A 13,082-nucleotide genomic window follows, 5' to 3' on the forward strand; every position below is an offset into this window, starting at 1 on the left:
AAGAGACCACTCCAGGGAAAAGCAATAATCAATCTGTAATAGCAATGTGAAAGATGGACGAATTCAAAAACAAAAACAAAAACTTATTAAAAACAAGTTGACACACTATGACATGGTTTTACTCAAGAAATGTTGATTCATAGTTGTGGTAAACACAATACATGATGAGTACTACATGATCCATGCATGTGAGCTAAACAAAAAAGTGGCTGACGTGAAGCTGTATTAATAATGGAGGGCTCATGGGAGCCAATTCTATTCCTTTAGTAATTCAATATTAAATCTATCGTATGTTGTAGAGGGAATGACACATGTGGCGCTCTGATAAATCCACTGTCATCACTCCAGTTTAGATGCAACCATTATTTTGTCTTGTTCTTTATTGCACCCTAATGTAAGCAACTGTTCTTTAAACAGTTTATTCAGGAGACTAATTGTGTTCTTCGCTTGTGACGTCACCCACAAAAAATGCCTTGCTTATGGTTTCAATCAAACACAGTCAATCGAGTCGCCATTTTTCCATGATACATCTGTCGCCGTTGGAACCATATGTCCTCAGTAAGCCGTGATTGGTCCATCTACATTTCTATGGCATCCACTCTCTCTAATCAGGAGTCAGCACATTAGAAGGCCACACCCCTTCCACTGAAAGTGGGCTCGGGAGAATCTGTCAATCAAACGCTTTGAACATTCAACACGAGGCCACCTACTTTTATTTTGGCATCTGATTTGTCAGTTCATACAGTGCCTTGTGAAAATATTCGGCCCCTTGAACTTTCCAAACTTTTGCCACATTTCAGGCTGCAAACATAAAGATATAAAACTGCAATTTTTTGTGAAGAATCAACAACAAGTGGGACACAATCACGAAGTGGAATGAAATTTATTGGATATTTCAAACTTGTTTAACAAATAAAAAAATGAAAAATTGGGAATGAAAATTAATTAGCCCCCTTAAGTTAATACTTTGTAGCGCCACCTTTTGCTGTGATTACAGCTCTAAGTTGCTTGAGGTATGTCTCTACCAGTTTTGCACATCGAGAGACTGAAATTTTTGTCCATTCCTTCTTGCAAAACAGCTGGATCTCAGTGAAGTTAGATGGAGCGTGTTTGTGAACAGCAGTTTTCAGTTCTCTGCACAGATTCTTGATTGGATTCAGGTCTGAACTTCGACCTGGCCATTCCAACACCTGGATATGTTTATTTGTGAACCAGTCCATTGTAGATTTATGGTTTGGATCATTGTCTTGTTTGAAGACAAATCTCTGTCCCAGTCTCAGGTATTTCGCAGACTCCATCAGGTTTTCTTCCAGAATGCTCCTGTATTTGGCTCCATCCATCTTCCCATCAATTCTACCCATCCTCCCTGTCCCTGCTGAAGAAAAGCAGGCCCAGACCATGATGCTGCCACCACCATGTTTGACAGTGGAGAAGGTATCTTCAGGGTGATGAGCTGTGTTGCTTTTTATGCCAAACATAACGTTTTGCATTGTTGCCAAAAAGTTCAACTTTGGTTTCATCAGACCAGAGCACCTTCTTCCACATGTTTGGCGTGTCTCCCAGATGGCTTGTGGCAAACTTTAAACAAGATATTCATGGATATCTTTAAGAAATTGCCTTCTTCTTGCCAGTCTTCTATAAAGGCCAGATTTGTGCAGTATACCACTGATTGATGTCCTATGGACAGACTGTCCCACCTCAGCTGTAGATCTCTGCAGTTCATCCAGAGTGATCATGGGCCTCTTGGCTGCATCTCTGATCAGTCTTCTCCTTGTTTGAGCTGAGTTTAGACGGACGGCGGAGTCTTTTATAGATTTACAGTGGTCTACTCCTTCCATTTCAATATTATTCCTTGCACAGTGCTCCTTGGGATGTTTATAGGTTAAGAAATCTTTTTGTACCCAAATCCAGCTTTAAACATTTCCATAACAGTATCTCGGACCTGAATGGTGTGTTCCTCGTTCTTCATGATGCTTTCTGCGCTTTAAACGGACCTCTGAGACTATCACAGAGCAGGTGCATTTACAAGGAGACCTGATTACATACAGGTGGATTCTATTTGTCATCATTAGTCATTTAGGTCAACATTGGATCATTCAGAGATCTTCACTGAACATCTGGACAGTTTGCTGCACTCAAAGTGAAGGGGCTGAATAATTTTGCTCGCCCAGTGTTTCAGTATTTTTTTGTTAAACAAGTTTAAAATATCCAATACATTTCGTTCCACTTCATGATTGTGTCTCACTTATGGCTGAACTGTGGCAAAAGGTTGAAAAGTTCAAGGGGGCTGAAAACTTTCGCAAGGCACTGTAACTTGAATAACCTACAGTACAGTGTACAGCTACAGCAAAAATACCATGAAAAAATTAGGGTTAACAAGAACATGTTAATAAAAGTTAGCAGAGCAAAAACGGTTTTCTGACGAACATACTAACTGAGTTAACAGCTGTCTATTTTTCCGGTGGGTACTCCCTATTTGGAATGCGAGGGGGGAGGGGTTGTTCAGTAAAGTTCTCATTTACTGTCAACGGAAGCACACTCGGCCTCGTTTCACATCATCCCTTTGTTTACCCTCTTATCCGCTAGCTTTTCTTCTATCACGAGAAAAAGGCTACAGGAACATGTTTAAAAAAAAAAAAAAAAAAAAAATCAAGATTTTTATTGGAGTGGCCCTTTAAATTCCAGTAATTAGGGGTGTTCAAATAAAGATAAAATAAAGATGTATTCTGAACTACTTTCTTTTTGGTGCTTCTACATTAGATATTTTGGGGAAATAAAAAAGTTGTTCGCCAATCAACATGAAACTTACAGATTAGGAGATATGATTAGCAGAAGGCTGCATGTGAGAAGGCTTATAACACTTAAATACTGGTACATTAAAAAATATTATTTTGATCAAATTAGCACCAATAAATACCAGCTGGTCATCGTAAATGAGCTACTCTTGGTTTTTTTTGTCAATATTTCTCAAAATAAACACATTTTTCATTCTTTATTATTCAGTTACTTTATGTAACAGAAGTGCAGTACACCAGTGAGTAAAACTGTTAGTTGTCTGTACTTTCCTTTCAGTAGTCACTGTTGGAAAACAGACAACATAAAATCACAAATCTTAACTCTTAAACAAGTTTGGATTGTATATCATAGCTACTTCCATATCTCTGCCCAACCACTGTCATGTTAAACAGAAAAATCTCTGTTGTTTTGGTCAGACAACACATGACAGACTAACATGCAGATATTTGCAATTCAAATCGTGTTCACAATGGTTGCTTGAATGCCATTTTTCAGCCCACATACTCCCACTTCATCTTTGCTCCATTTGAAGATGAGCAAACCAAGCCTTCTGTTTCCATAACAACAACCCTCCAAACCACCACAGCCACTGATATATTCTATGCGAAGAAGCCAGAACTGACTGTGAGGACTGCACAAAGACAGTCAAGCATGCTTGGAAAGATCTGACAAAAGCATACACTCAACAGAAACAAAATGAAAAAAAAATACTTGTATGTACACGGACGGACGGACGGACGGACGGACGGACGGACGGAGGGACGGACGGAGGGAGGGACAGACAGACAGACAGACAGACAGACAGACAGACAGACAGACTAAAATATAATGGAAATAAAAAATTATTAATGAAGGCTTAGCGACTAAGAGCAATATTTTTCTATGCAGGGTTAGGGTTAGGGTTGTAATACAGTTTAGCATTCAATACAGTAAAAAAGTACTGCAGTATTTCCTATTTCTCCGAACTTCTAAAGACCTGAATCATAAAAAGAAACCGTTTAATTTGTCAAATCCACTAGGATAAGAAAAAAGTTCTAAAAAAGAGACACTGTGGCAGATAATTGAAGAACAAAAACGTTTTTGGAACAAGTTATTTTAGGCAATAATTCACCTGCAGGCTTTTCTAAAGCCTCAATGAAGAAGTTTTTGAGAGTTTTTTTGATTTCAGTGTCAGCCACTTCGGAAAGATCAAATTCACTACCTGTTAAATTAAGAGGTTTATGTGTGTACCTTTCAGAAAACACTTAGCTGTGTGCCTTTAAATTGACTTTGCAATAGCTGCTTCTCTGGGGTTTGTTTCCTCATGACGAACAGAGGGCAACCAGGCTAGAAGCACTGAGGCACAATGGAGGCTTCAGCGAGTCCACATAACTTTGTTTTTCTGCATCTGCAAGCTTTATTGTGCAAGCATCAACAAAAACACAAAACACACGTGACAAGCCTGTCCACACATGATAACACGACAATCGTTGCTTTATAAATTTGTCTGCGGTTTATCGGTTCCTTCTTTCCTACTCTGTTTATGTCGGCTACGGTGGCCGTTTTGGTTCGGCTGTTCCGCTCCTAGGACGGATTGTATTCAGACTGAGAAATCTCAGAGCGAACTGAAGCTCCTTCCAATTGGAAATGAACCAGGACCACCTGGAGAGATGGTTCAGAGAGCAGTTCCTGGTCCTGGATCAGGATGCGCTTATGTGTTTCCAGAAACGAACTCTGGTTCACTTTTAAGTTGACCAAATGTGTCCAGTCTGAAGAAACCCTGAGACACCTTGCACGAATTGCTGCTCAACACACCCATAAATGCTTCAAAATGTTTTCTTGTTATTTCTAAAAAAAAGAAAAAAGAAACATTTAAAAATACTGTTAAAAATGTGCTTCCCAGAAATTTGTATTACCTTAGCGACACCTAAATACCATGCTCCGTGACATACTGTAATTTTTAGACCATTTACGCAATCAACGTATATCAGCTCATTTTGTCAAAGAGAAAAGTAGCTTTTTATATCAGCTTTGGACTCAGCAAAGACAGAGTCAGCTGATTTACATTGATTAGGTAAACATTTCACTACTTAAGAGTGCTGCCTATCTGCGCTTCAGAATCCACTGGAACTTGTTAATTGTGGAAATGGCTGTGATTTTGAGTTACAGCAGTCAAAAGAATGTCAACATTGGATAAAGGGTTAATGTTTACAAGCCTAGTTTCTACCAATCAACGTAAACCAGGCAGGAACAAAAGACAGTGGAAAGGTGTTTGGTCATTACATGTTCTAGTACTTTTTTAAGACCTTGCTTAAAAAGTTGAAAATGACTATTAATTGCTCTATTGCTCACATCCATTTTTTCAGGATCCATTTTAGTTTCCGATGATGATGATGATGTAGCTCCACATGGAATCAGTTTTTGCTTTTGCTTTTTGTCTATTGAGCAATTTTTGAGCCATTATTCCAAGCGCAACACTCACTGTTTTGAGTGTAAAAATTTAAAAATGTTGTGTGCTCAAAAATTACTTTGCACTAGAAACAGTAAAAAATATGAGCAATCAAAACAATTTTAACTCTGGAAACTGAAAAATATATGCCGACAAAACAATACTAGTCTCTTCTGCGCTCTAAGCAGAGCAGGTCAGTTTGTTACAAATGTGCCACAAAAGCCACCAAATTAAAGAGATGGATATGAAGGATGATGCTTGTTGGCCAGAAATTCTTCCAATCGTGCAGAAACCTGATCCAGGCTACAATCTAATTGGAAGAATTTCTGACAATTTAGCAGAAGAGTGAATTTCTCTCAAGTGAAAATTGTTTTGATTGCAAATACATGTTTCAGTTTCAAGGGGAATTTTTCTGTTTCAAGTGCAAAAGATTTTATTTTATGTTTTACACTAAAAACAGTGAGTGTTGCGTTTGGACTTATGGCACATGAACGTACATCGTGGTCTATATTTGCCAATCTGATGAGTATTGATGCACAGCTTTTTGGTAGAAATTTCTGAGAAATTGAGATTTGAGATTTCTGAGAAGATTTTAGGGCACAATTGTAGATTTGGACACCTCCACAAAATGTTGAACGCCCTATATAGTGCAGGAACCGGAAAGTATTGAGGGAATTTGGACACAACCCAAATGTTTTAAATAAAGGGATGCATCACGTTGCTTTTTCTTTTTCTATGCTACTGTAAATAAATCTGCAACACCTGGTAGTCCACTATCCAGCTACTTCCCAACATCACTGCAAAAGGAATTTGCTTTAGCAAATTTTAAATGAAATCAAATTTTAACCATGTGCCTTTTTTTAACCTTTTATTCATTTTTTTTTCTTCTTTTTTTCCCTCAGCTGTTAGCCTTGTGATTCCAAGGTGGAAACTGAGAATTATGCTCATTTGGTTTTGGCTAAATTAAAAACTACCGGTACATCAAATGCGTGAGAAATGTTGAAATGAACACACCTTCACCATGAAGTTGCCATCATCCTCCTGAGTCACCATGACCACCGAGTCATGCAGTTTCTCATCAAAATGAACATGTGATGGGACTCCAGTAGAAGGAGGTTCCTCTGAGAAGTGGACACCTCCTGCCTTTGAACACACTGCAAAAAAATTAGGAGGAATCAGCTTCTGAAACCCTGACATACATAAACATAAACAAAGATGCATCAAATTGCCAGTTGAAATGATGCACACATGAAGTTATACATTGATGATCCCAAAGGTAAGTCCAAAGCCATAAAGAGCTATTTTCAGCGACAGGACCATCAGTCAATATCACTTTACAGACACTTATATTTCAGGCTCTTTGGGAACTTTGGGTCAAGAAAAGGGTTAAGAGCTCAATGTGTTTTTACTGCTGTTAGTTGACACTGAGAATTTGACATTCGTTGTTCCAGCCTAGGCATTTACCCGCTGTGCGAGAGAAATGGAAACTTGTTCTGCAAATAAACAGCCTCTCCCCAGAGAGCCTGATTCAAAAACAACAAACAATTTGTTCTTTAAAAGCACTGAGCCTAATATTTAGATGATTGGTCCAGATGAGTTTGAACCATGTAGTTAACAATAAAGATCTAATTAATAAAAACTATATTGATAATACGCTATCTGTAAAGAGGTGCAGAAATGTGAACTTAAATAAATGTAACTGTTTATAAAAAACTAAAAAAAAAAGAGAGAGATGCTATAATTCCCAAGAGCATGCCTGCCTTGTCTTAGTTCACTACGTAACACAAACTTCCAATTATTTTAGATCTGATCAAAAACTACCAAAACTGATGGCAAAATGCTTTGTGACTACAGCCTCTAGGCATCTCTCTTTAAGGAGGACTTTAATCTTTTGTCATTTCGACCCCGACTAAATATCCTTCCTTGGAAAGGCAAGACATAAAAATAATAATGCCAAATATTGAAATACAATTTTGTTATGTTTTTTTGACCCAAACATGTTTGTATTTGCATTAAAACCATGCAAGCTCAGAACCCAGAGAAAGTTCATATCAGAGATTGACCAAAAAAAAAAAGAAATCAGCCAATATTTGGTATATTAACCTACTAGTATTTATGAGCCTTTAATATGAGCCTTCATTAATATTCAAGCAGGTCAACATGAAATCAGTTTTACTGGTTATTTCGGCAGTTTTGCCACTCTCCCTGTCCAATAATTCTACCCCCCACAGGGTCATCTGATTGGTCAGACCACAACACGAGTAAGAGCTCATCAAAAGCTAAGAGTTGCACAACTAGGGGGTAGCTGTCAGAAGTGGGTTCTGAGACATGGACGATATGGAGAAACAATGAAGATCAGTAGCATTGACTGTATAAGACAATCAGACAGAGTATGATGTCACCCATAGAAAATGGCTTAATTCCAGCTCAGACTAAATTAAGTAAATTAATTCACCATTTTATTGTGATACAAATGCCACCAAGGTGGAGCTACACGACGCCAGTCAGCTGTGATTGGTCTGACTTGGTCTGAGTGATCGTTTCTATGGCAACCACTCTTGCCAATCAGGAGTGAGCTTGTTGGATGTCCACAAGCGGGCTCAGGAGAACCTGTCAAACATTTTTAAACGTTTGACGTGAGACCACGTGCGTTTTTTGAGGCATCTGATTGGTCAGTTTATAACTTGAGTAACTTGCAATACAGAAAAAAAATCATTTTAAAAAAATTAAGGGTTAGCAAGAACATTTAAAAAAATAGGCATCAGAGCAAGAGTGGTTTTTCTAACAATTAGACTAGTCGCTAGTCACTTTTACTGCAAATGCATATCGGCTACAAATCTCAGTTATCGACAGCCTTGGCTATTAATAATAGGTATTGGCCACAAAAATGTGTATCCGTTGATATACAGTCAAAGAAGATTTGAACCGAGAAACCTCAGTGCTTTCACCGGACAGGACTTGTAGCAGCAGCGCTGCCAGAACAGCTACTTATGATTTCTAAAAGGCAAATGAAACGTACAACCATAGTGAGAAGACAGAAAACAAAGAAAATCGCCGACACACAATGACCTGTGAAACTGCATTATATAAACCTGTGACGTTCCTGTCCCACATGGGATCTGTTCCGTTAAACTTATATTCAGACTCATATCAGATTAGAAATCCTTGCTCTCTGCAATCTGGGTCACAATAATGAGTTTGCCAGTTACATCATGTTCCATATGTGCAGAATCTGGGTAGAAGTAGAAAGTGAAAATGAGAAGCACAGAAAAACTCTGTATCATTAACAATATCCCTTACAGGAAGCTTTGGTTGAAGATCATCAAAAAAACAAACCCTATTTTAATCGCAATTTAGTATCTTAAGGCTTCAGACAGAGCAATATCCTTAGCCTCTCCCAAATCCAAACGAATGGGAGTCAGTTCAGGTCATTCCATTATTAAACTTCAACTAATATCCCAGAAGTATTAAATGATCATTTCTAAACATGAGCATTCCCCATTTAAATGTAATGATAGATAAAATATGAAGCATAACCCTTACTATAATAATTTAGGCATATTGATATGAAGTATAAGAATTTTTAACAAATAGACAAAAAAGAATTATAACAATTTGAGGGTAATTGAGCTAAATTTTAGGAAGAAAAAAAGTATACCTATATTTAAAGGTGTCGATTCTTGTATTAATAGCAATACATTTATTACAGACAAATGAGTACTTTTTTCTTAATTCACGTTAATCTCATTTTTAACCTATACCTATTATTGTGTTCTTATTTGTTCGTGATTGCAAAAAAATGCCCCTTGGTGTTGTAAAGTAAAGGTTGGAAGTCTGTTATGGTAAGAAACTACGTAAAACCACTTTTTTGTTTATTTCGATCTTTTACTGTATCACACTGTGTCACATTTATTTAAATAAAATACATTAAAATAAGGCTTTTAACAGCAATTATTCGGTTAAATAAAAACAGATTAATCAATTACACACAAAAAATTAATGGCATGACAGCACTACATATGAACTCAATAAAACCCATGGTGACATAATTGTGACAGAAGAACATCAGAAATGTTTTCTGTGATCAACTTGGTCTGTGGTATATCCCACATACCATTTCCTTTTTTATTTTATTTAAAAAAAAGGGGGGTTAAAACCATGTTTGATTATTTTTTAAAGGATATCTTCTTTAAAAAATACAGTATCATTTACCTCCTTTTGTTGCTATGATCCATCATATAATTACTCCCTGAAGTCATTCTCCTCCCTATAAACGGCAAACAAGTAAAACAACTCGCTTGAACTGCCCGAGACTAAAACATTTCCTCTGGCAACAGTAAAGAAACACTATGACAGCTGCTGCATTAATACAAAAACAGACTTCCAAAGTCGTGGGTTTTCATATTACCATACATTAACTCCTACTCACAACACACCAATGCACATATTGCTACATACTGTGTGGTTTCCTTATATAATAAGCTAAACAAACAGATGAGGCACCTACATTTGCATTTATTTACAAGACCTCAATCTTTAATCATCTAATTCACATAAAAACTTCTGCCCACTGTGTGATGCTGTTCTAATCAGGTTTACAGAGTTTTGAGGAAACGTGCTCACAGCTTTTACAGAGGTAAGAATTTATAGTGTCACGACTCTGTCAGCTTGCAGAACTAGGATGTTACTTCAAAGCTTTTGAGTATGTATATTTTTCAGATAATAGATCAAATTCAGTAAATTCTCAGTTAAGGAAAACTGCTTATAATTGTGATGAATTTGTGTTAATATGAAAGGAGTTCAGGAGAAGTTGATGTTGAACGTGGAGGTTTGAAAAGTACAAAAAATGCAGAACTAAACAGCCAAGTTTAACCACACACTAAATTAATAGCAGGAACTATGTCATGGTTTGGGTTTCTTTTGTCTTGGTTTTTGCCTTATTTCTTGTTCTCTCATGTTTGGTTCTGTTTCCTGTTTTATTTTGAAAGGTGTTCTGTTTTGTCATGTTCCTGAGTTTTACTTCCTTCTCCCTATCTGTCCTTATCTTGTTCACCTGTGTCTTGTCTGTCCTGTCTGTATTTAAGTCTCGTCTCTCCCTTCCTCTTGTGCTGGTCCATTAACGTCACTAACGTCTTTAAGGTATCTTTGTCCCTGACTCCCTTCATGCCATGTTTCATGCTTTGCCACAGTGAGTTTAGTTTTAGTTTTGTTATCCTGCTCTGCAGCGCTTTTTGTTGTGATTAAACACCTTGCCTTGGAACCGTGTGCCTCCTGCCTCTGCGTCTGGGTCCTACCTGCTCACCAGCCTTCCCCACCTGACAAACTAGGGTTGCATGATATGAGGAAAACTTGTGATATGGGATATTAGTGATCAATATTGCGATGACGATATAACCTGCGGTATATGAACAAATAGCGAAACAACCAAAAACATCATTTCCATTTCACTGAAACAGTTTAAAAATATACTCCAAATGACCCTCGTCTACATAGGAAGCGAACATCTAACATAAAAGGGCTCCATCCGATTGGTCAACAACGTGAAGGAGTGCATCTGATTGGTCAAATACATAAATGGATTTATTTAATCCGTTAAATACTTCAAGCTGCCATAAGATTGTTGTTGCACATTTAAGGAAACCATTTATTGCAATTTTCGCCGTCTTTTGCGATATGCATATTGCACAGCTTGATCTCGCGATAACGATAAATTTGCGATATATTGTGCAGGCCTAGCAGGAACAAGTACCAACACTTTATTTGACCAATTTGACCAAATTATTTGAATATTTTCAGCAATTACTGTAAATGATTCTGGTTCTTTTTACCAACACTTTATTTGACCAAATTCTACAAATTATAAAGAGTTTATATGCAATTCACAATCTCATCCATATGCAAGCACAACCAAAACTGCAAAAGTTCAATGAGGACAGGCTGGTCCACCTAAAGACAAACACAAAAAGCAGTAAAACAGGCTTGCTTCTTTCCCAGAAAGCCCCCTTCTTTAACTTCTTCTCCACCTATTTAAAGACTCGAGGGGGCCTTCCTGCAGCAGCTTCTGTTAACAAATGCAGACTTGCCTGGTATGAGCTTTAGGGAACAAGCAGCATTCGATCTCAGCCCCCGGTGCAGTTGTCTTCTCTTTTTTTCCCAACAAACAATTTATACAAACCGCTTATCATCTACAGCCCAAGCCTGAAATGTATTTTGTATCCTGTAGCTGAGAAAAACAATCAACTATGCAGGTGATGGTAGAAACATTTGCTATAAAAGATCCATTTTTTTCCAACCAACAAGTTATTTTTCCATGGCTTTTTCTAAATGCAGAGGCCCTTTCTTCTATAACTGTAATTTTGTTTGTTCGATGTTTACAATGATAAAAAAAGACTCAGCCTATACTGTAAACAGACTTTCAAAAGATCGTCCTGAAAATGTAACTTTAATTTCATTTACTAAACATTTTGTGATGCAAATAGTTTTAAAAAACGCTGTGCTGTTCCTTTGACTCAACCAATAGTTTCACAGTTTTTTCATCAACTAAATTCTAAAAGTTTTATGCTTTTGTTTTTCCATGTAAACACCTTCTGTGAGCTGTTACAGGTTAAGGGTGATATCTTCTTATAACTTGGTCACAACAGTCCTATGGCTAGATGGGTGAATCTGTACAGGGCACGCCGGTGGTCCGCACAAATTCTCAAGCAAAAAGGAAAGGCGCGTGCCCCTTGTGTGCCTTGTACAGGTTTGCCCATAGTTGTGTCCGAATTCCTTTACTACTCACTGCACAGTGCACTATATAGTGTGTTCACCATTTTGTAGTGCTGTTTGAATCTACAATTCCAAAAGTAGAGTGCCCTAGAAATTTTTCAGAAGTCTAGTGTGCAATCACTAGTTTGGCGAAGATAGACCACAATGCATTGTGTCTAAACAATTTTTGCCAAAAATCAATGAGATTTTAAATTTGCGAAATCAATTATGTCATATTCGCCGTTTAAAAAATAAATAAATTAGTGAGCATGGTGTCGGAATTGCTTTAAAAGTCCAGGGCACTACATAGTCCTGCAGTATATAGATTTTATAGTAGTTCGGGATTAGGGCGGGGATTCGAACACGGCCCATTTTTTGCATGCAGGAAGCCCTGCACTCCCCTTAAGATGCACCTCTCTCCAACTCTATGCAAGCTCAAAAAAACCCCAAAACTGGTCCGGGTGCATGCGACTACACGTTATAACTCACTTTGGAGAACTGCATTAATTTTGACTTACTTCCACCAAAATAACAAAAGCAGAACTTTTAAATTAAGAAAAGGCAAATTGGTGCAGAATTATGACTTGAATATTAAGACTATTAATATTATTCCTAATTTGTCAAGTAAAAGGCAAGAAAGCCCTAATTATCCAGGCTGCCATTTAAAAAAACACATATAATGCTTTGGATGCTTGCGTTTTGTATTTGTTTTTTAAATTTTGAAGACTTTTTTTTTCAAATACAAAACTCTTGTGCACAAAGTGAACAAAGAGAACATGATAGGCATGTTAGAGTTATGTACCGGTAATTATCATTTGCTTGCACGCTCTAATCACCATAATATGATTGTCTCAGTTCTATCTTTCAGTAAGAAAACAATAATCTGAAAAGTTCTGATTATACAAGAATATGATGTTCCTGTTGTTCCTGATTAAATGACCCACATTCATGTCTGCAACCTTCAGTTTTCAATAAAAAGAGACTGAATACACTGGGAAGGCAGAACTCCTCTGTGACAGTTCGCGCTGTGACAGACCCATTCTCCTTCTGCAGAAGTCTAGCAAAAGTTCTCATCTCCTGTGTGGTTCTTCTCTTTATTAATAAAAAAAGT

At 37.4% G+C, this 13,082-nt stretch overlaps 1 protein-coding gene across 1 annotated transcript in view; it reads right to left on the minus strand.

The window, feature by feature from the left end:
• Positions 1-13,082, minus strand: part of adisspb (adipose secreted signaling protein b) — a 33,512-nt gene that overhangs the window by 17,557 nt on the left and 2,873 nt on the right. Inside the window, exon 3 of the mRNA XM_004079849.5 lies at positions 6,239-6,378. Within this exon, the coding sequence (XP_004079897.1) occupies positions 6,239-6,378 (140 nt within the window). The remainder of the gene's footprint in view (positions 1-6,238; positions 6,379-13,082) is intronic.

Source organism: Oryzias latipes, chromosome 18 (assembly GCF_053564925.1).
Source record: "Oryzias latipes strain Hd-rR chromosome 18, Olatipes_Hd-rR_3.1".
NCBI lineage: Eukaryota > Metazoa > Chordata > Actinopteri > Beloniformes > Adrianichthyidae > Oryzias > Oryzias latipes.